At 45.0% G+C, this 21,716-nt stretch overlaps 2 protein-coding genes across 2 annotated transcripts; both read left to right on the forward strand.

Annotated features, from left to right (window-relative positions):
- Window positions 1-6,079: 6,079 nt before the first annotated feature.
- Window positions 6,080-7,276, forward strand: LOC118647483. The gene has a single exon (XM_036292525.1). The coding sequence runs from the start codon at window positions 6,080-6,082 to the stop codon at window positions 7,274-7,276; it is 1,197 nt and encodes a 398-aa protein (XP_036148418.1).
- A 3,128-nt stretch (window positions 7,277-10,404) lies between these two features.
- LOC105840724 (72 kDa type IV collagenase-like) lies at window positions 10,405-11,979 on the forward strand. Its single transcript, XM_012687744.2, has one exon. It carries the CDS (start codon window positions 10,405-10,407, stop codon window positions 11,977-11,979), a length of 1,575 nt encoding a protein of 524 aa, XP_012543198.2.
- Window positions 11,980-21,716: the final 9,737 nt, after the last annotated feature.

The raw sequence follows: 21,716 nt of genomic DNA on the forward strand, positions 1-21,716 counted from the left end.
AAAATCGCTCTTAGTCCGTACGACGACAAGCGGTACATCCCGCCCGATTCGACGGAAACTCTGCCGTGGGGACATTATAGGGTGTCTCAATAATAATAACACATACATTGAAATGGTATTATATATTTGAATATATACATTATGTTATATACGAATATAATAAAACGTTGTTACAGCACATCTGTTTTTTTAATCCACGAATTGTGCGACTTATCCATCCCTAGCCACTTCACCAAAACCTCGTCCCCCTTTTTGCGTAGAATCTTTTCGACTAGATAAACGTCGGGATCGGCGACTCGCTGCAATTCCTGCTCGTAGAATCCTCCGGCTATCGGTTCGCCACGATAATCCTTAAGGAGGTAGGTCACTGGATTCGTTTGACGTATCTCGGCTACGCGAAATACCTCCGTGTTCCAATTCGGCGTATAACCTTTTTCAAAAATCGTTTTAAATTTGCTGACGCGCACGGGCTCGCCGATTCTGAATTTCGCCGGAACGGCGATCTTCGCGCGACTGTATACCGTGGACAGGAGCCTCTCGGCGACGCTCGGTGTCACGTTCGCTGGCTGCATGCCGATCGTTCGATGCCTTCGACGATTGTAGGACGACACTAGCTTTGGTAGCGCGTCGATCCATACGTAAGATCCGTTGAGCGTGAACATTTTCCACATGTCGTTTTTCAGCGTGCGATTAAATCTCTCGACTACGGACGCTTTCATTACCGAATACGTCGAGTAATGATTCACGCGATACTCGTCGAGAATATGACGCACATTAGCGTTGTAAAACTCCTTTCCCTCGTCCGTTTGGAAATTTTTCGGATGTCGCGCGTCCCCGCGAAATATCTTCGATAGCGCCGAGGCAACCTCCTTTCCATTTTTGGTTTTGAGCGGCAACGCCCACGCGTATTTGCTCAGAACGTCGATAACCGTCAAAATGTAATTATGTCCTTTGTTGTTTCGCGCGTAGGGGCGCATCTCCACCACGTCGGCCTGCCACAGATCGTCGTATCCGCGCACCACTACTCGACGTCGTGGAAAGTTTTTACGGGCTGGTGCGTGCAGTTCGTTCACGAGTCTTCGTTTCTCGGCGCTCATTGCAACAGATACCGAAGGTGCTGCAGCTGTTTGTGTTTTGAATGTCTGGTGGCGATGTCGTGAATATCAGCCTCCAACGCCGCAATCAAATCTCTCACAATGCTCCGTAAATCGCGCAGGTTTTCTCCCTGCGCGTTGGTCTCCGTTCTTAAATCCAACAGATCCTTCAGGCTACTCTCGATCGTGTTTTTCAAATTCCATAGAATCTGCGTTTCGTATTTCGTGTCGAGATCGTTTAACTTCTTTTCATACGCTGTCGGTAGGTCGTGCAATTCCTTTTCTAATTTCTCAATATTCCGCGAAAATGCATCTTTCGATTCTCGTATGTTATTTTCATACCTTACGTTGAGATCGTTTACCTTTACCTCGAGCGTTTCCTGCAACTTCTGCAACATATCCTCGTGTGTTTTCACGTTTTTATCGATCAACTCCTTTAATTTCCGTAACTCGCCTTGAAAGGTTTCCAAGCTCAATCTGTTAGAGACGATTTGAGCGAGGCTTCTGTCGAATAAACTTTGCAGGTCCTGGATCTTTTTTCCGAGCGAGTCCAACGTCGAGCTATTATTCTCGGTGATTTCCTTTAATTCCCGTATGTCCTTGACCGTTTTTTGTAGATTGAGATCGACGTAGCTCTTATTTGTCGCGTCCGCGCTGTCAACGGGGGATTCCAATCGTTGTATCTTACGTTCGTTCGCGTCGTAATTGTCCCCGTTCATACGCAACGCGTTGTTGTGCACGTAGCGCCTCAGAGATTCGATCGACGAACGCGTAGCGATTATCTCGTTGTCGCGTCTTCCCGTCAGAGACATGCCAAATTTATTCACGGACGTCATCTCGTCGTCGACGTCGCGTTCGGACTGTACCGTTACCGTGGCCGACGATTCAATTTATAATTAGTCCCGCCTCGCGCAGCTCCTCGATTATCGACAGGATCTCGTTGTCGTGAGCGTTGTTGCCGGCGCGACGAGAAGCGTCGAGTAATCGAAGACGATCGACCAATTCGTTGGGATCGTCCCAGTGAACGTAATCGACACGATGGTCGGTTACTCGCATGCCGGATGGAACGTCGAGTACGCCAGCACCCGTCGTCGTCGTCCTCTTATCACCGCCGCGTATAAGCGGTCCGATAATCGCGGTGTACTTGTAGCCCTTGTTACCCATAATCGGCATACTCGCGCTACGACCGCGTCTATGAGCGTTCGTCGTTAGTAGTATACTCTTGTACGTTTGCAAATCGTTTTTCGTGTAGACGGCGTCATCGGGAATTCTCTTGAAGATCAATTCGTATAAGCCGGGCGTGCCAACGTATCTCGTATCGCCTATTATAATCGCGTCGTCTCCTCCCACGTCGAATGGTTTGTCGCCGAGTTTAGTACCTTCCTCGGTGAGGTATACCCCGTATACGTAATCATTTTTAGTTTTACTCTCTCCACTGAGAAGATCACCCACGTACCTTTGTCCCAACGGTCCCAATCGACTGTGCAGGGACTCGCGACCGTACGGCGTTTGCAGAGTGTCTCTGATCGAGGTTTCGAGCGCGGAAGCTGGCGCGTCCTCCGTCTGTTCCTCGCGCGGGTATAACGTCACCTTTCCTAATGGCGTGGAGGCGATCGTGGGCGAGGCCAATGTTCGTTTTTTCTTAGACACGGGTGATTTTCTCGTCGGGGCTACCTCCTCGAAGACGTCGTCGTCGTCGTCGTCGTCGTAGACGTCACCCCCCTCGCGTTCCCTCTTACCTATAGTATCGTTCGACGATTTGGCGGTGTGTTCGACTATGCGCTTCAAAGGTTCGACGATCGGTTTGAAGCGTTTCTCCAGCGAAATTTCCTCCTCCAGCTTTCCGGTTTTCAACGCCCGATGCTTCCTACGGATCGTCGCGCGCGTCTTGGCGATTTCCCGCGCCGTTCTCTCGCGTTCCTCGACGACGTTACTCATCGCTCTGAACGTTTCACCATACCGCGTAGTCGTTAAATCCTCGTCTGTATCTACCGTTTCTCAACGCGCTGTCCTTGTCGATCACCACGAAACCGTATCTTCGCTGCCAACACTCTCGACACAACGCGCAGAAATCCTCGTACGACATGTCGGTGTTCACGTGATCGTTGTACACGTGCTTCAGGTTGGTGTCGTCCTGTCGAAACAAAACCAAGAGGTTCGCGTTGTCCCGTATCAGGTGTTTCGGTATCTTGGCGTACGTCTGACAGAGATAAAAACAATCGACGTTCGAATGTCGACCCATGGAAAAGTACTCTCTGATCGTGTTCTGATTGTCGCAGGCTACGTCATCGAACACGAATATCGAGTCGGGAAGCGCCTCCGTGCGCGGTACGACGTCGTGATTCTCGCGAAACGCGTGATAACCGATCTCGTCCCACATCGGCTGGAAGAGTCGCGCGAGATAACGATATTTCGGTTGTTGCAGAGATTTCGAATAGACGTATACGTTCTCGAAGCGTAAACCGTGCGGGCTCTCCAGTAAGCTTATCAATAGATTCGTCTTACCGCAGCTCGACGGACCGCAGATGATGCAACGTATCGCGTCCGGTAACAGCGAGCCGTGTCTCCGCGTCGTCGTTCCTGCGGTCGCGTTCGATCCGGCTGTTTTGCGATCGAGATCGAAAACTCTTATCGTCGGCGATTGTCGCACGAATTTCATCTCTACGCGTATGCGCGCTTGCGCGCTAGTTCGTGCTATTTATACGCGATCGATTCTTTCCCCTCGCGCAGTCGTAACGATGTTTCTAATACTGTCGGACAAGCGTGACATTCTCGAGTGGTCCGCCGAGGAGCTATCGTTCATTCCGAAGACGATTCTACTGCGATATTTCGACGAGTACATCGAAATACTGTGGGACAGGTTGCCCGAACACCTGAGAGCCGATCCCGAGGTGCGAAGCTGTCGCAGATGTTTGGAGCATTATAATCAGCCTTGGCAGAGAACGCACATCGACGGCCCGGCACCGCAGATCAGACATTGCGCCGTATGCCAGCGGTCGTCGACGCCATCCGAAGACGCGGCGGCGGGTTGTTGAACAGCGCGATAAACGCGCTTCCCTTCGAGTTGCACGTTCCCGGCTATCAGTTCTGCGGACCCGGTACTCGCCTCGCCAAACGACTGCTACGCGGCGACAGAGGTGTAAATCCGCTAGACGCGGCGTGCCGCGAACACGATATAGCGTATTCGCGAAGTAACGATCTAGCGGTACGTCACGCGGCCGATCGAATTCTCGCGGACAGGGCGCGTGAGCGTATCGCGGCGAGGGACGCGACCCTCGGCGAGAGAGCCGTAGCGACCGCCGTATGGGCGGCTATGAAAGCAAAGACAAAACTCGGAATGGGCCTGAGGAGAAGGACGACGAAAAGGAAGGTATCGAGAGGGAGGAGGAGAGTGCTACCGAAAGCGAAACGCGGAGGCTTGTTACCGCTTCTACCGGTACTAGGAGCACTTGGTTCCTTGATCGGTGGAGCGGCCGGTGTGGCGAAAGCCGTAAACGATCGGAAGGCCGCTCGTCGTCAATTGGAGGAGCTGCAACGTCACAATCGCGCGATAGAGGGCCACGGATTGTATCTCGCGCCGTATAAGAAACTCGGAGGTGCGATTTCGACCGGGCGGCGAAAGAGAGGGAAAAAAAACGCTCCCGCTAGACCATTTACCCGTATCCGACGTCACGACGAGCGAGCAATTGACGCGAGCGGCGAGACGCGCGCGAATTCCGCATTTCCGAGGAGTGTTCACGCGCGACGATTTGCCGGCGAGAGTGCGACGCGCGGAGTGCGGTATCGTGAATCTCGACGACGCGGAAGGTCCCGGAACGCATTGGGTCGCTTACGCGAGAAGAGGAGGCAGAGCCGTTTATTTCGATAGTTTCGGAAATCTTCGACCTCCGCGAGAACTCGTGCGGTATCTCGGCGATAACGTCGACGTGACGTATAATCCTCGGTCTTATCAGACGTACGAACAGAGCATTTGCGGTCAGTTGTGTTTGCGGTTTCTTCGCGGTTTGGATTGGAAATAAAAAAATACATTATTTTTTGGGTCCCGAAAAAAATCGATCGTCATGTCGATGATGACGCTCACGTTGTCCGGCGTAAACAACATTCTCGTTGCCGACTACTTTCCCGCTCTCGATCTCAGCGACGGCGAGTACGAGTTGGGCCTCGCCCATTTTGAAAGTTACAACACGATACCCAACGTTAATTCGCAAAACAATAAATTCTACTACGGCGACAACAACGACGTGATCGTTATTCCCGAGGGATCCTACGAGCTGAACGCCATCGAACGATATCTCAGGGCTGCGTTACACGACGAGACGAGAGAGAATTGCGTCGCGGATAACGCCTATTGCGTGTACGACAACGATGTCGATTACGATGCGAACACAACGATCGTTCTTCGCGCCAACGAGAACACGATGAAAACCGAAATAAAGTGTCCGTATCGAATTGATTTCACCTCGCCGAATAATATCGGATCTCTGTTGGGTTTTTCGGCGGGACGCGTACTGGAACCGAATAAATGGCACGTGTCCGACGAACCGACGAATATTATGAGCGTCAACGTTATACGCGTGGAATGTAACGTCACCGCGGGAGCGTATAGCAACGACAGGCCGGTTCATACGATACACGAGTTCACCCCGAACGTCCCACCGGGATATAAAATATCGGAAACGCCTACGCATATCATTTACCTTCCGGTTGTCGCGCGGAGCGTTACGAATATTACGCTGCGAATGGTGGATCAAAACGGTCGTCCCGTTGATTTTCGAGGCGAGGAGATAACGATCAGGTTACACGTGAGAAAGCGTAGACATGATTAAACATGCTCGTTGTCGGTGAATCGCGAGTGAAAAAAAATATCGATTTGTTCGCGGCGAAGAGAGGGGGAGGAGGCGAGGTAACGCGACAGCGAGGAGGATTGAGCGCGGCGAACGTCGCGTTTCTTCGCTCTTTGGGTTTTAGAGTGAGAAACACCGATCATGACGATTGACATACTCGACATCGGTGGTGAGCCGATTTTCGACGAGCGTATCGTCAGGATCGAGACTCACACGTACAATCCGTACGCCAACGCGACGTTGGGATACAGCGACGAGATACGTATACCTATTCAACAACAAGACCTGTACACTCTGCCGTGCGAGAGCTTTCTCTACGTCGAGGGGATATTTACGGACGATAAGCGTAAGTCGAGACTGACGAGCAATTGTGTCGCTTTTATGTTCGACGAAATTCGTTACGAGTTAAACGGTGTGGAGATCGACAGAAACAGAAACGTGGGAACGACCAGCACGATCAAAAATTACGTAACTTTAACGTCGAGAGATAAGGATGTATTACAGAACGCCGGATGGGGCAGACCGGTAGTTTCCGCGGACGGTTTTTTCAATTTTTCAGTTCCTTTAAGGATACTCCTGGGTTTTTGCGAGGATTATCAACGCATAGTGATAAACGCGCGACACGAACTTATCTTAATACGCGCGCGCAACGACAACAATTGCATCGTGGCGGAAGATACTTCCATCGAGCCTAAAGTCGTTCTGTCTAAGGTTCAATGGCGAATGCCTCACGTGATGTTGAACGACGTTAACAAATTATCGCTATTACGAACGCTGGAGAGCGGTCGATTCCTAAGCGTTGGATTTCGTTCGTGGGACCTGTATGAATTTCCTCTATTGCAGAGCACTACTAAACACTCGTGGGCCGTCAAGACAGCGGCGCAAGTGGAAAAACCGCGATACGTTATCTTCGCTTTGCAGACCGAGAGAAGAAACATTCTTCCGAAAGACGTATCTGTATTCGATCATTGCAATCTCACTAACGTAAAACTCTACCTGAATTCGGATTTTTATCCCTACGATGACATGAATTTAGATATGAAGCAATACAAAATTGCGGTACTATACGACATGTTTGCGAAATTTCAAAAGGTATACTACGGACGCGACGTCGAGGAGGCCTATCTAAATGTAGTAGATTTTATGAATTACGGTCCATTCGTGGTGATCGATTGCTCTCGTCAAAACGAGGCGATAAAGAGCGTCACGGTAGACGTTCGTATAGAATTCGAATGCAAGGAAAACGTTCCGGCTAACACAACGGCGTACTGTCTGATTATTCACGATCGCATCATCGAGTACAGCCCCCTGACTAATATTCTGCGAAAAATTGTGTAACGTAAGTGCCGAGAATAAGTATTGCGTAGTGGTAGTAACGAGGAAAGAGGGAAAAATAAAATGGCGTGAGGAGCGGTATATAAGATCCCGTCCCGGGAGAACAATGTCAAAAAAGACAATTGGATAACGCACGATGTCGTACGCGCCGCCCGTTTTTGTCGACCTTCAAGGATTTACCGTTCGCGACAAATTCATGGTGAAGGAGGTAGCCGTACTACGAGACGGACGAACGTTGACGCATCACGTTTTCACCGCGCCACTAGCCTGGGATCTTCTGACGAAAAGCGAAAAGACTCGGGTGTGTTGGTTGACCGCGAATCATCACGGGCTCGAGTGGAAGGACGGAGACGTGGATTACGACCGTGCGCGAAACATCATTCGACGCGCCGTTTGCGACGGTCCGACGACGAGCGAAACGTCCAGGCTAATTTACGTGAAGGGAATGGAGAAGAAACGCTGGTTGGAGGAGCTCGTTGGTAACGCCGTTCGCGACGCCGAGGCGACGATCGAGACGATAGACGCCGATTACGAGAGCATTGGTCGACTTGAGACGCTCAACGCCGGTCGAGTATTTCGATGTGGACGCCACACCAAGCACTGCGCGATGGAAAACGTCTGCAAGCTACACGACTGGTGGGCGGAACGAAACGATCATATCAATATAATTACAACGGAATTGTAATATGTATTATATATGTATTATATATATATGCTGTATCCTAAAATGTATGAAACAATTCTTTACCTCTAGTTAAAGGAGGCAATTATGTTACACGCTTATGCTGTAATAAAGATGTACACCAATTATATATGTTTCGCGTCTTATATATCTTTTTTCTCCGGATAACGTTGTAGTAAAATTAGATTTGCTCTATAGTAATAGTAGTTATGACGAGTTCGTTTTTGACGTATGACCGGATAAGGATTTGCGACAAAAGCTCTTGGCTAGACGTGCGCTCCCAGTAATACTATATATGTGTGAGTGTGTGTGTGTCAAAGTGATCCTAGCGACCGACCGAGGAGACGATGACGATACGCGGTTTCGCACCGATAAGGATTCAAACCACTTTTTGCTAGACATGTATTCCTAATGTCGAGCGTACATGGAAGGATCTCGTCATTGTGTTCCTATGACAACGCGATGACGATGATTCTTTTCTTTCCGCTGATAAAGAGGTAAAGAAGGAGGGGCGCAGGTCGGGCAAGATGCGGTCAGTACGTTAGAATCCTCGGAGTTTTTTCAAACGAAAAAGAAAAGCGAACCGTATCATAATGAAATTACCCGAACTCGAGCTGTGGGACGGCGTACGGGCCGAGGATCACCCCGAGGAATACGGGGATTTGCTGGAGGCGGTGTGCGCGCGGTCGAGCGAGATAACGTACGTGTCCAGCCTTGTGACGCGCACGCGGATTTGCCAAACCTGTTACGGAGAGATGCGAGTGCGTGGCCGTGCGTGGTATCATCGAAGGACGACCTACCACTCCGTGTCGACGGCGCTACGCGCGATAAATTTGACGTGCGGTGTCTGCGATCGTCGTCTAGTAACGACGCGACCAGCCTCGCGGTGCGCGGAGTGCGTTTCCACGTATATGGATTACCGCACGGTGTTCGACAGATACCGGGGACGCGGTGTCCTGTACGAGAGAGAAGTCGACAAATATTAAAGTATTCCTTTATAATGCACTATCTCTCTTTTTTTACTAACGATTTGTTAGATAAATATATATTTTCTATTTCTACAGATCTCTTCTCGTCGCCGTCTCTCCGAACGTGTACGCCCCGCTCTACGCGGATCTCGTGTCATTCTCCGCGCGTGCGCGATTGTAATATGTATACAAAAATAAACATTTTTTAACGCGCTTTGTTTTTATATTCACTATACAACATTATACACTGTATTGTTTTGTCCACTCATACTTTTATTCACTTTTATATATGTTATACACTATATATCAATAATATTTTATAAACAATAAATGTATTTTACAATGGTATATATACAGCTTATTTTTTCACACTTTCCGTTAGACAGGTGGCAGATCCTGAAATTCCTGATGTATACGGGGAAAAGTCTGACACCTCTTCGTACACGTTATCCTCCGGGTTGCTCGTTACGTTGGTAAACCTCTTAATACACATTTGTATTTGTTGTTCGATACGCACCATATCATTTACAATCACGTTGACGTAGCGATCGATGCAACGGAGTTGTTCTTGTATGCGATTCCTATCGAATAGCGCATAAAACAACTAAATATTGAAAGAAACACTAATAGACATACAAAAAGGATAAGTTTTATATACTTACAATACCGCGAGCGTTTTATCATTGCTGTCGAACTTCATTTCAACCGACATGAAACTCGGTAAATTCTTTCTGATTTTTTCGATATCCTCGTTGATCCTTGCGAGAACTTTCGCTAACGAATCGGTGTTCGCGGCTAGGACACACATTTCCCGAGTGTTGATTGCATTCACCAATTTTGTGATAGTCGTTAACTGTTCCATTGTGAAAAAAAACCCGTACACACGCCTCTTGGAAAAAAAGCAAAAAGTTGAAACTCTGGTGTCATCCGCGACAACGCCCGCTCTATATATACTGCGGTACGTTCGAATCCCCGTTTCCAACCGGAAAAATTATAAACAGCAAAAAGGCGTTGAATCATAAGGGAAATGCGATATCTACTTTAAACCAGAAGGACTGTGAGTAATTATTTCTTTTCGCGCACATTGCGACACTATCGAAAATTATAAATATGCAATGATGCGCTTGAATCCGTAAGCTTTCTGCTGCGGTCTTGCATCCGTACCGCGGTTTCCTACACGACCAGCAGACGAGAGATAATGCGAGGATGCGCTTATTTTATTTTTTTCCATTGTTCCACTTATACATTCACGGTGACGTAATTCTCTCGTGTCGTACTTATTGTTAGATTTACATTTTTTGTAGAGCAAAATTGTAGGCAAATCTCAGCTAACCACCCCAGAAAATAACCGTTCGATCGATTTTCCTCGAACAGATCGAGGAAAGGAGGGAGAGAAACGAATGAGATGCCACGTCGACAAATCGCGTCTCGTCGCTCGCCATTCGAAGTGAACGCACGGATCGCGCAGCATCTCGAGGAAAATGCGCGCCGCCCGTCTCGTGATCGCGATCTCCGTCGTCTGTGCCCTTGCGGACGAAAACGAACAGATCGTTAGGGAAAACACCGAATTCGCGATTAATTATCTGCAGAAGTATGGATATCTCGCCGAGGAGATGCAATCGTTCGAGACCATTGGCGAGCATCGGATTCTCCAAGACTCTATCAGCCTTTTTCAGGAATATTATAAATTACCCATTACCGGCGAGGCGAGCAACGAAACCCTAGATCAAATGCGTAGACCGCGATGTGGACAGCCGGACATTATGCAACAAAATGCGAATGCCATCGGAAATAAGTGGCCGCAAAGGGTAATCACGTGGAATTTTCAATTAGCAACAAAACCAATGTTGGAAGCCGCCCGGGCAGCTTTTGCCCTGTGGCAAGCTGCATCGTCGTTGACATTCAAACGAAATATATCAGATCCAAATATTTTAATATCATGGCGCGACGGTAATCACATGATGCTCGATCGTCGAAACGGTAACTTGTGCCCCTCTCCATTGGATGGTCGGGGAGGGGTACTCGCACACGCCATTTATCCAACGGGGCACGCGGGTTATACCTCCGAGATTCATCTCGACAGTAAGGAACATTGGTATATCTATCTAGATCAGACTCCGTCGAATTCCGACAGCCTATTATACGTGCTGACGCACGAGATCGGTCACTCCTTGGGATTGCAACACGATCCGCACACGGATTCCATCATGTACGCCTACACGACGCACTATTCCCATCCTATTAAACTGAGCGACGAGGATATTCTCAATATTCAAAATCTCTACGGTAACTCGACCGCCGAAAAATCGCCGAATAGACCGATATCCCCGCCAAAACTTCCGGTACCAACGCCAAAGGATATTCCAAACGATCTGTGCGAAATAAACCGCATCGACGCGATATTACTGTTGAAAAAACGAATGTATATCGCGAGCGGAAAATACGTATGGTTGATAAGACTGGACGATAGGAAATATAACCAACCGATGGCGCTTTCTACTTATTTGAAATTTCTACCTCCGAATCATGCGCGCGTTTCAGCCTCGTATCAGACTCCGTCCGGCGACATAATGCTATTCGCGGATAATACTATTTACAAGGTGAATTATCCGAGCTTCTCGTTGGATACCAATTGGCCGAAAACATTTTCGCAATTCGGATTGCCCGCAGACGCGACGATAAACGCCGCGATAAACACGAATCGAGGACGCTCCTACGTAATATACGACGAATACATGATCGGTGAGGTGGACGACTATAACGGAAACATCGTTAAGTATCATACTATTCAAACGATCTTTCCGGGAATACCGCCGAATGTTACGTTGACCTTCCGATACCTCGACGGTAACCTTTACTTCGTGTCGCAACAACGACAGATTTACAAATTCAACGAATTTACGGAAAACGTAATCTCGGCGAGTGAATTCGACGTGCAAACGCTCGGCATAAATTGCCCGCGACACGGATTACTGCAACAATTGCGCGACCTCTTGCACAAGTTCACGCGAAATACCGAAACGTTGACGAGAGAGAGGGATGGCAATTTATTTTAGGACCTATAATCCATAGAGATCGGTTAGTCTCGCGTGATCCGCCTACCGACACGCAACGTAGGAGAGCGAGGGATAATCGACGATGTACTCCACGTTGGCGGAACGACAATCATCCGATACGTTCGACGACGGTAATGCGAAACGAAAGAGTTCAGATTACGCGAATAAGGAAAATACGAAGAAAAAACAAACGTAAGTAGTATTATTTTACTTTTGCAACCGCTTTTAACCACACACAAAGTAAGGTAATGATACTTACAGATTCAACAATGTCAACGCGCGAGCCGATCCTCCCCGCGTTTTGGCGCGAAGATACACATTGACGAAAACGGGATACAAGTACTTGGACATCGGCATCGTCGTAAAGTCACCGTCGTACGTGAACATCGTACTCGGAGATTGTCACGGAAAGGAGATCTCGTTCACGATCGACGAGTGGAAGGAACTGGTGAAACTAAAATCTACGATACTAACGACACTTCGCTCCAACAACAACAACAACAACAACAGCAACAACAGCGCGGAAGACAGCATGGAATTGCCTACGATCGGAAACAACATTTTCCTGCGAGTTGGAAAAATAAACAATCTACCTATTCTACGATTGGAACATCCCTCTAATCGATTGATCCTATCGCTCTCTACCGTGATCGTTATGTTCGACCACGATTACTGCGTCGATCGCATCGTCAAGGCGCTCTCACCAGTGACGAGAATCGTTGACGCGAAAGTCAAACGTTTCCAGGAGATCGCCGCAGGCCTCGACAATCGCGCCGACGGTCCGCGCGCGATCCGTGAAAGCGCGCATTTCGATGCCAACGATATCGTCGATTGCGAACTAGCCGTTATCTGTTTCGGATTCTTTTAAAAAACATAGCGTTCTCGGTTTAGTATAATCTCATCTTTTATTAGTTGTACTTTAAAAAAATTTGTATTCCTACAAACAGACAAATATATAACCTCTCTCTGCTAACATATCGCACTTGATTTTATATTACCCTGGATACATCTATCCGCTACGTTGGTATAAGCTTGATTTTTGAGAAAAAAAATTAAACGTGCTTTTTTTCATTCATTTTATATATATATTTCTTGACGTTAATACATATTTTTGCTTTCTTATATATATATTTATTACGCATATACAATATATATCGCTGTGAAAGCGTTAGATCATTCACGATTACATATTGTCATATTACGTGACACATTATTTTTTACTCGGAGCGTTGCAGCCGGAAGACGAGGGACCAGCTGCTTCCTGTACGGTCGCGTCGACTTTATCACCGTCCGTCGACTCGTCGTCAAGGCGTTTTCGCTTCCTCTCCTCGGAATAATTAGTGTCGCTGCTGCCGGTGCCTCGAAATTGATCCCGTACCTCCCTCACGACTCCCGAAACCGACATCAACTCGTTCGCCACGATCTCGAAGAGCTCACGCAGTAATCCTAACTTACGATCCGTTTCTGACGAGGAATGAAGAATTTGCGCACGGAAATTAGAATATTTCCACCAGTCGGACTTATCTCTGCCCTTTATATCCTTGACCTCGTACAGACTCACGCGAACCAAGCGGTCGCCGCTTTCCCCGGGGGTTCTCATTACGAATACTCGCCCATCCTTTACTCTCGTTAAATTCTGAGATATCAAACCAGTGTCCTGATCGGCGAACGAATCGAACATCGCGTCGATAGGCCGGGGCTTCTTCTGATTCTTCTTCCGCGGAGATTCCTCCTCTAACTTCTGTTCCTCGGCGTGAAACTCGGTCTGAGTGGCGCGATCCTCCATATCCAAACTTATGACGTAACCACGAACCTCGTTCAACCAAAAACTATATGCGGCCTCCGTCATTATACCCATTACCAATCGAGCATAGGTTTCGTTAGATATACTTTGTCGGAGAAAGTTCTGCATATCTATTCTGAGACACACGGGTTCGAACGTACCCTTCGCGATCCATATTCGATATATATCCTTCAACATACGCCTCATCTCCACAGCCTGACAAATTCGACGTGTCTCGCACTCGCATTTTGCACCCTTGATTAACTCACAATCACATTTTACATTCCTCGTTAAATAACTCGATAAAGACGCGATGAACAGCCTGATGTTCCGCGTCGCGGATACGGTCGGATCCCAGAGTTCGGTCAACAGATCGATCAATGAAAAATAAGCCGGCGAATCCACTCTACTCTCGTCGCGCGATTCGACATCCATATCGCTTCTCACTGTACAACACATTTTTTGAACATTTACTATAAACCATAATTGCATAGGACTGCTTTCCTTACCTACCTGCAATATGCTCTCAGAGATGTGCAACACCGCCAACCGATGGATAATATATCTAAAACTGTCACGGCGCTCCAAACACATTCTCTTATATATCCTCCAATTTTACGCACACCATTCGCAACAAACCAATGTTTTATTCTTCATACCAACGCATTACCGCAAATCGCGCATTAACGCGTATTGCGCATATCCCAAGGATATTGATTACTTTTTTTTCCATACCGCGCGGTATAATAAGTCACGAGAAATCAGCCAATTAGAATTTGCCGAGTAAAGACCGGCGGGATGAATCGCCCGTCTCGCCCGAATCCGTGCGGTTTCTCCGAGGATGCGCCTTTCCGCTCGGATTACGCATCGGCGAAAGATAATAAAGATCGCTCTCGCTCCGAAATGCGTTTCGACACACATTCCTCCAGTCTACCCCCCGCGATCCTCCGCAGGGCTCTCGACCAATTGCGATCTGCCGAGTAAACCACGACGAGACGAATCGCTCGATCCGCACGGTATCTCGAGGGATGCCTCCTTCCTCTACGATTACGCATCGTCGAATAAACAACTCGCTATACATACTATTATTTTTCTATTATACTTGTCATTTATGAACATACAAATTAATAAACATTTAGTCACGCCAACGAGCGAACAAATAAACGATTCGCTATGCGTTTACGCGATAAACATCTTTTTTCATCCATAAACAAATATTACGAACAAAGAAAATTAAGGCGCCAAAAAATTAGGCGCGAAATAATACACGTTCATTCGCGCCAACGAACGTCTTTCCACAGCGTCCAAATCACTGACCGCTATGCGCTCCATTCCGCGCGATACGATAAACTAGCGCCAAAAACTAAATAGGATCCCCTCGACAACGAACGCCGGCTACGTAATACACTTCCTGTTTACGCCGAAGAGCGTGCCCACTTACGTCTCCGACCGTACGGTCTCACCCGAGAACACCCTTCTCGACCGGCGCACTTACCCCCACTCCTACACCCCCCCTCATTTCAAACCCCTTTTACTTTCCCCCCCCGAACCCCTCGGAGCACCCGGGTGCGACCGTATGCGAGTCCGCTCGGCGTGACGTTTCCTCGGCCCCCCACCACTTTTCCCCCCTCATTTCCCATTTGATTTGCCTTCACCCCCCATTCCCCTCAGACGATCTGATCGTTAAACCCGCATAGATTAACTACTCCCGGACTTACCACATAGGTTTGTGTCCATTTCGTACTGTGTCCGTTTCGTATTGTGTCCGTTTTCTACTGTGTCCGTTTCCTACTGTGTCCGTTTTGCACTGTGTCCGTTGTATTCAGCCTGCTGTGTTCGTTTATTGCTGTGCGCATCTGGAACGCTCTTGATTCGATAGCTATACAATGTAGTTTGATAGCGGTTTAATAATGGTAATGCAGTAGATGATGCAATTTGATAGTAGTTCAATACATATGCAATGTAGTTTCGTAGATGCACGGAGCGGTTCGATATGTTATGAGTGACACACTCATAACGATAAGAAAGGTGTCAGTAGCACGGTGACGTAAATCGGTCAGCTGCAGCAGTCAGCATCGAGCGCATTGCGCGAGCTTCCGCGCAATCCGCTCGACAATTAATGCAATGCTCCTTAGACAGCATTAAGCAAGAATTTGGAATACTGACCGATTTACGCCCTCACGCAATCCTCCCCTTCTTTCGATCCAACTAGCGAATTATCGGATATATAAACCGCCGAAAGAAAGTGAGGGACGGGTCAATTCAAAGTAGACAAACTAAGATAACACGCGACACTCTGCTTTGCGGGGTCGTGGACAACAAACTCATAGACGCGACACTCTGCCTTGCGGAGTCGCGATCTATTCGAACAAGATAATAAAAGTGTTCAAGACAAATAACGGTGTGAGTGACTAGATACCTTCCTCGCGAGATCTCTGGCAGCGATCCCCAATCGTACTCCCAACGAGGGGTACAACAGATAATGGATTGATATCGGTTCAATAGCGGTTTAATAATGGTTCGTTAGCTGTATGATGCGGTTTGATAACGGTTCAATAGATGTATAACGCGGTTTGGTAGTGGATTAATAACGGTTCGATAGCGGTTCAATAGTGGTTTATTAGCTGTATGATGCGGTTCGATAGCTGTATGAAGGTGTTCGGTATCGGTTCTTTACTTTGACCGAGACGGTGACCGAGACATCATATAAGACGATTTCGTTGATAAATCACGTACGACAGTACTTAATTTAATATTATGTAATTTGTAATACAGACTGATGAGGACTCCGTAGAGTCGAAACGTTTCTTCAATTTATGATGCGTATTAGATTCCTTTTATTCAGGATTTGTTTACTTTTTTATATCAGTCAATAAAACATATTTTTATTAAGAATATTATATTAATTCGATGTATTGAATTGTTTCTTCATAATGCTACGTCCGGCGGGGTTTAAAGGATCGCAGAGCGGAAAAGAAAAGGAATAATAAAAAAAAATAGTTCATATAAATTTAATTAGTATATTCTTTTAATAGAATTAATCTTATTTGCGCGGGGATTACGTGGTCGGACCGCACGGCCCTCACCTCGACGATCACGGGCCTTTGGTAATTTGATGGGGGAGGGGCACAGTGAACGGGGGACGCGGGTGTTGGTTTGCTCTCCAGCGCAGGAACACCCGTTGCTGCGATGACCTCACGAGGGAATGGGGGCGGCAAGGCTGGCGCGCTGGCAGCGAAGAGCTCCTAAGGTGTTGGGAGAGGCGCTGGTGGTGGCCTTGTTAAGGCCGGAGGGGGCGGAGGCAGAAATACCCGAGGGTCGAATACCCCTCCGGATTCGTACTCGGCCTGGACCCGCTTTAACTGAATACGGCGCCCGGCCTGCCGCGACCTGCCCATCCTGAGCAAAGAAATGCCATCTCTATTATAATTATCGGATAGACACGTGGCTCGATATATATTACGACTTAAGGAAGATGGAAGGAAAGTTGTCTTTATTAATAAAGGTAGTTCGGCCGCTATGATTGCTTTACAATAACGCTATCGTGAAAAAGATCGTTTCGATATGGAGAAACGCTTAGACGAATAAAAGAAACGAGAAATAAAGAGAGAAAGAGAGAGTCTGCGTCCGATCCCTCTGAGGGAACGCAAAAAAGCGCTCGCGCAGTGGCGATCAACGTGGCCGCGCTATCGGGGAAGAAACGCGGGCGTCGCGGGTCCTCCCGATGCGCGAATGAACTCCCCTCTCCTCCGTGTAACTCTCCGAGAGGTGAGGAGAAGAAAAAGAAAGAAATAAAATAAGATAATTTGCTCGGAGTTAAGAATGAATTACTTACTTTATATAAAAAAAAAGAGACTACGTCGGAACTAGCACCTTTACAATGTATGTCTCGCTCACTCACAACCGAATCTAAATTAAACGAAATAATTAGGTGTGGAACTTGCTACTAGCCCGGGAGGTAACGACATTTTTTTAAAATGATTTGCTTAGTCTTGGAATAAAACGTTTTCTCTCATTTTAGTAGTACTGTTGACGAAATGCAGAGTCTAGCTGCGGCGTCTCGCTGGAATGGACATCTTTGATCTTGTCATGAAAACACTTACGTTGAAATAATTTGCTTAGTACTGAACTTTTAGGTATTTATTGTTTTTTGTATAAAAAAATGTTTTAGTAGAATCTGGCATGCAATTAGCAGTGGAAAACGAGTCTGGCATCCTCCTAAAGTTGTTGCAAAAACTCGATGTGTAGAATTATTTGCTTAGAGTTGTAACTTTTCAAAATAATAGTTATGTTCGGGATTCAGCGTGTATTGAGCTCGCGTTGTCACGTCAGATGGCAGCAGTTATTGATCAACGTCCGGGTAGATCACGGAACGCCGCGGCATGCGCGCTAGCGCGTGTGTAACGCCAAAAATCACTTCGGTACTTGTGCTCTATGGCGGCGGTTCACGTTGTATATAGTGTGATCGTTTTCAATGTAATTTTGTGCTCAAGTCTATTCGTGGGATCTTCAAATACCTGCTCGAAAAGTGCTCAATGGAAGGACTCATACAGTAATTAAGAGAGACTCATAATTATCGCTCAGGTTCATCACCATTAAGAGACTCACGCTCACCACGCTATGCGCACGCCGGCATCGCGTGATACCGGCTCACGGGCATCATTTCCGGGCGCATATCACGACCGGTAACAGATTAATACAATCTCTCCGTGTACGTGATCAAGACATTATTCTCATCCAGACATTTATTCGTGTGCTCATTAAACAGTAAACGCGTGTAATGTGTATCAATTAAGATCTGTGATAAATATACGGTACGACTTGGACATCACGATGATTCCACGTGACACGTAATCGCAGTGCATTTTATTTAACACCACGAATGTCCTCTCATCCTGCTTAACATCCTCAGGGATTAACCAGCGAACTCTTCGCCGAGTCACGAACAAGTTAAAATATGTAAAAATATGAAAAAATAAGTCTGGCTACTAGTAGTAGCTTGGAAATCGGTCTGGCAGCCTTTTTAATGTTGTCCGCCCGAGCACGCCGGCACGCCGGTAGCTCGTTGCCCAACGGCCCCGAATATTATTTAACACTTTACACATTATAAATGACTTTATTAAAAGTAAAATTTATTGAAGTAACAATTTTAATATATAAAATTGTAAAAAAAATAAATGTGACTGTTGATATTGATCAAAAAATCTGTCTGGCAACCTCTTTAACGTTTTAATTAATATTATTTTTACTTTAAATTTATATTTTTTTTATTGTTATTAATTTTGTTAATGTTTGAGATATCGCGAATTATTTCTTTATAACAAAGAAACACCACATAATTTCGAGAATTTTCCTGAGCTAGCTAATCTAACTAGGCACTCTGTTTTTTGCATGGTTTTCACATATTGCGTGTCTGGGTACACCAAACCCTTCACAAAGCACAGGCCTATAAATACATATGCAAAAAAGAAAACAACAGATTTTAAATCTGTTTACACTGAAAGAAGAAGATTTTATACATAATGCTTTCTGTAAGTTTTGAAGATAGTTGTGAATTATAAGAAATATTTGTCAAAATTTGTCATGTCTCGAGCACAAAGAAGCTGATACTAAAATAGTTCATCATGTTTGTAACATTAATTACAATTCAAATGTTTTAATAAGATGCTCCGATACAGATATTCTTGCTATTACGCTAAAAAATATGGATAATTTAAAAAACGATAATATTAAAATTTGGATTGAAGTTGGTGTATCAAATGCACAAAGATTAATAAATGTAATAGAATTATATAAGTCATTTGGTAAAAACATCTGTAAAGCTCTGCCTGGATTCTATGCATTCACTGAGTGCGACTACAATCCTGCTTTCTTTAGAAGAGGAAAAAAGCGACCCTTAAGTATTTTATGCAGTTCTGATATTTATCAGAGAGCCTTCGCTGATTTAGGAAATATTGTAAACAACGATTTAACAAATGTATTTCAAATTTTAGAAAAATTCACTTGCAGAGTTTACGGAATAAACAAAATTAATACCGTTAATGAGTCGAGATACGCAATGTTTACCAAAATTTATTCATGTAAAGGTACAAATAAAGTATCGAAAATCTGTGCCAAAAATTTTGATGCGTCAACTTTACCTCCATGTCAGTCTAAATTGAAGCAACAACTTTTAAGAGCATCATACATCGCAACCGTTTGGAGAAATGCTCATTTACAGCACATGACAGATTTGTCTCCTGTTGAGAACGGCTGGAAAGAAGTTGATGGAAAGTACGAGTTGGTTTCAAGGAAAACAGCTACCCATGTTCGTGAGCGATATATTACTTGAATCAAATGAAGAAGAAAATAAAGTTATATTTCATAAATTAATTGTATTTTAAATTAATGCAACTGATATCAAATAAATAAACTAATAATAAAATAATTTAATAATAATTTAACAAATAATTTAAAATTAATAAGAACACTTATCATGACTAAAAAATATAATTCTCAGATAAGTACTTTTTTACAAATTAAATGAGTTAATTTATTTCATAAAAATTTTGTTTTTATCGTAGCTTATTAAAATTTACAATTTTAATAATCAATTCAACTTTGAATTATTTTCTGATGATGAACATGCTCAAGCAAATAAAATCGCCGAAGAATCTGATGACGATACCAACAGTACCAAGCTTAGCGATGTAGAAAATGATTATTTATCGGAAATTGAAAGTTTAATTTCAGATAATGCAGATTTTTTATCAATACATTTTTAATAAACAAAGTTGATTGATTTTGTATAAGTGCATACTTACATAATGTCGATTACTTTAAAATACGGTTTTATTTTTAAACATTTATTTTTTGTTTTATTATTACATAACATGTCATAATTACATGTCAGTTCACTACTATAATATATAATAAGCACAAAATTGTTGTTTTTTTTTTAGACAAGCTCTAATCTTTTTCAATAAGTAATAATTAATAATATTCAGAGATACGACGGGCAGTGAGCTGCCGGCGTGCTCGGGCGGATAACATTTAAGGGCTGCCAGACCGATTTCCCAGTCACACACACTATTAGTAGCCAGACTCATTTTTTAATAATTTTACATATTTCAACTATTATCTTGACGTTACAGCTCTAAGCAAATGATTCTACATATCGACTTTTTACAACAACTTTGGGAAGATGCCAGACTCATTTTTTAGTGCCAATTGCATGTCAGACTTTATTAAAACAATTTTTTATATAAAAAACGATAAATATCTATAAGTTCAATAGTAAGCAAATTATTCCAACAAAGTGTTTTTACAACAAAATCAGAGGCGTCGCGACGTCTATTCCAACGCGACATGCTAGCCAGACTTTGCATTTCGTCAACAGTACTACTAAAATAAGAGAAAACGCTTTATTCCAAGACTAAGCAAGTCACTGACACTTTTTTGTCGTTACCTCCCGGATTATACCTCGATTCACGCAAAATAATATTTTTTTATTCACAGAGAACTTAAGACTGAAAACGCGAATTCGATTTCTTTCGGAAATCGTCTCAGTTTAATAACGTGAATTTATTTTCACTCGGAAATAATCTGTATTTAATACGCGAATAAAACTTCACTCAACAGTTAAATTCGAAACAGATTTACATTCAACGGCTAAGTCCGAAATATGTAATCACACGGAAATAATTTAAGTCTGAAATCACAAGCAGATTTACACTCAACGGCTAAGTCCGAAATATGTAATCACACGGAAATAATCTAAGTCCGAAATCACTAGCAGATTTACACTCAACGGCTAAGTCCGAAATATGTCACACGGAAATAATCTAAGTCCGAAATCACAAGCTTACTTTTCTCAAAAATATTCTAAGTCCGAAACGCAATTTTCTCTCTGTGAGTTACCACGTACTTTCAACGAGATCGAGGAAGCAAATCCGGATTTCACTCGAAAATCCTG

This window comes from Monomorium pharaonis, chromosome 10 (genome assembly GCF_013373865.1).
Source record: "Monomorium pharaonis isolate MP-MQ-018 chromosome 10, ASM1337386v2, whole genome shotgun sequence".
Taxonomy (NCBI): Eukaryota; Metazoa; Arthropoda; class Insecta; order Hymenoptera; family Formicidae; genus Monomorium; species Monomorium pharaonis.

Coding starts and splice junctions, on each gene's coding strand:
- LOC118647483 (XM_036292525.1), top strand. CDS start 6,080: ATGACGATTGACATACTCGACATCGGTGGTGAGCCGATTTTCGACGAG.
- LOC105840724 (XM_012687744.2), top strand. CDS start 10,405: ATGCGCGCCGCCCGTCTCGTGATCGCGATCTCCGTCGTCTGTGCCCTT.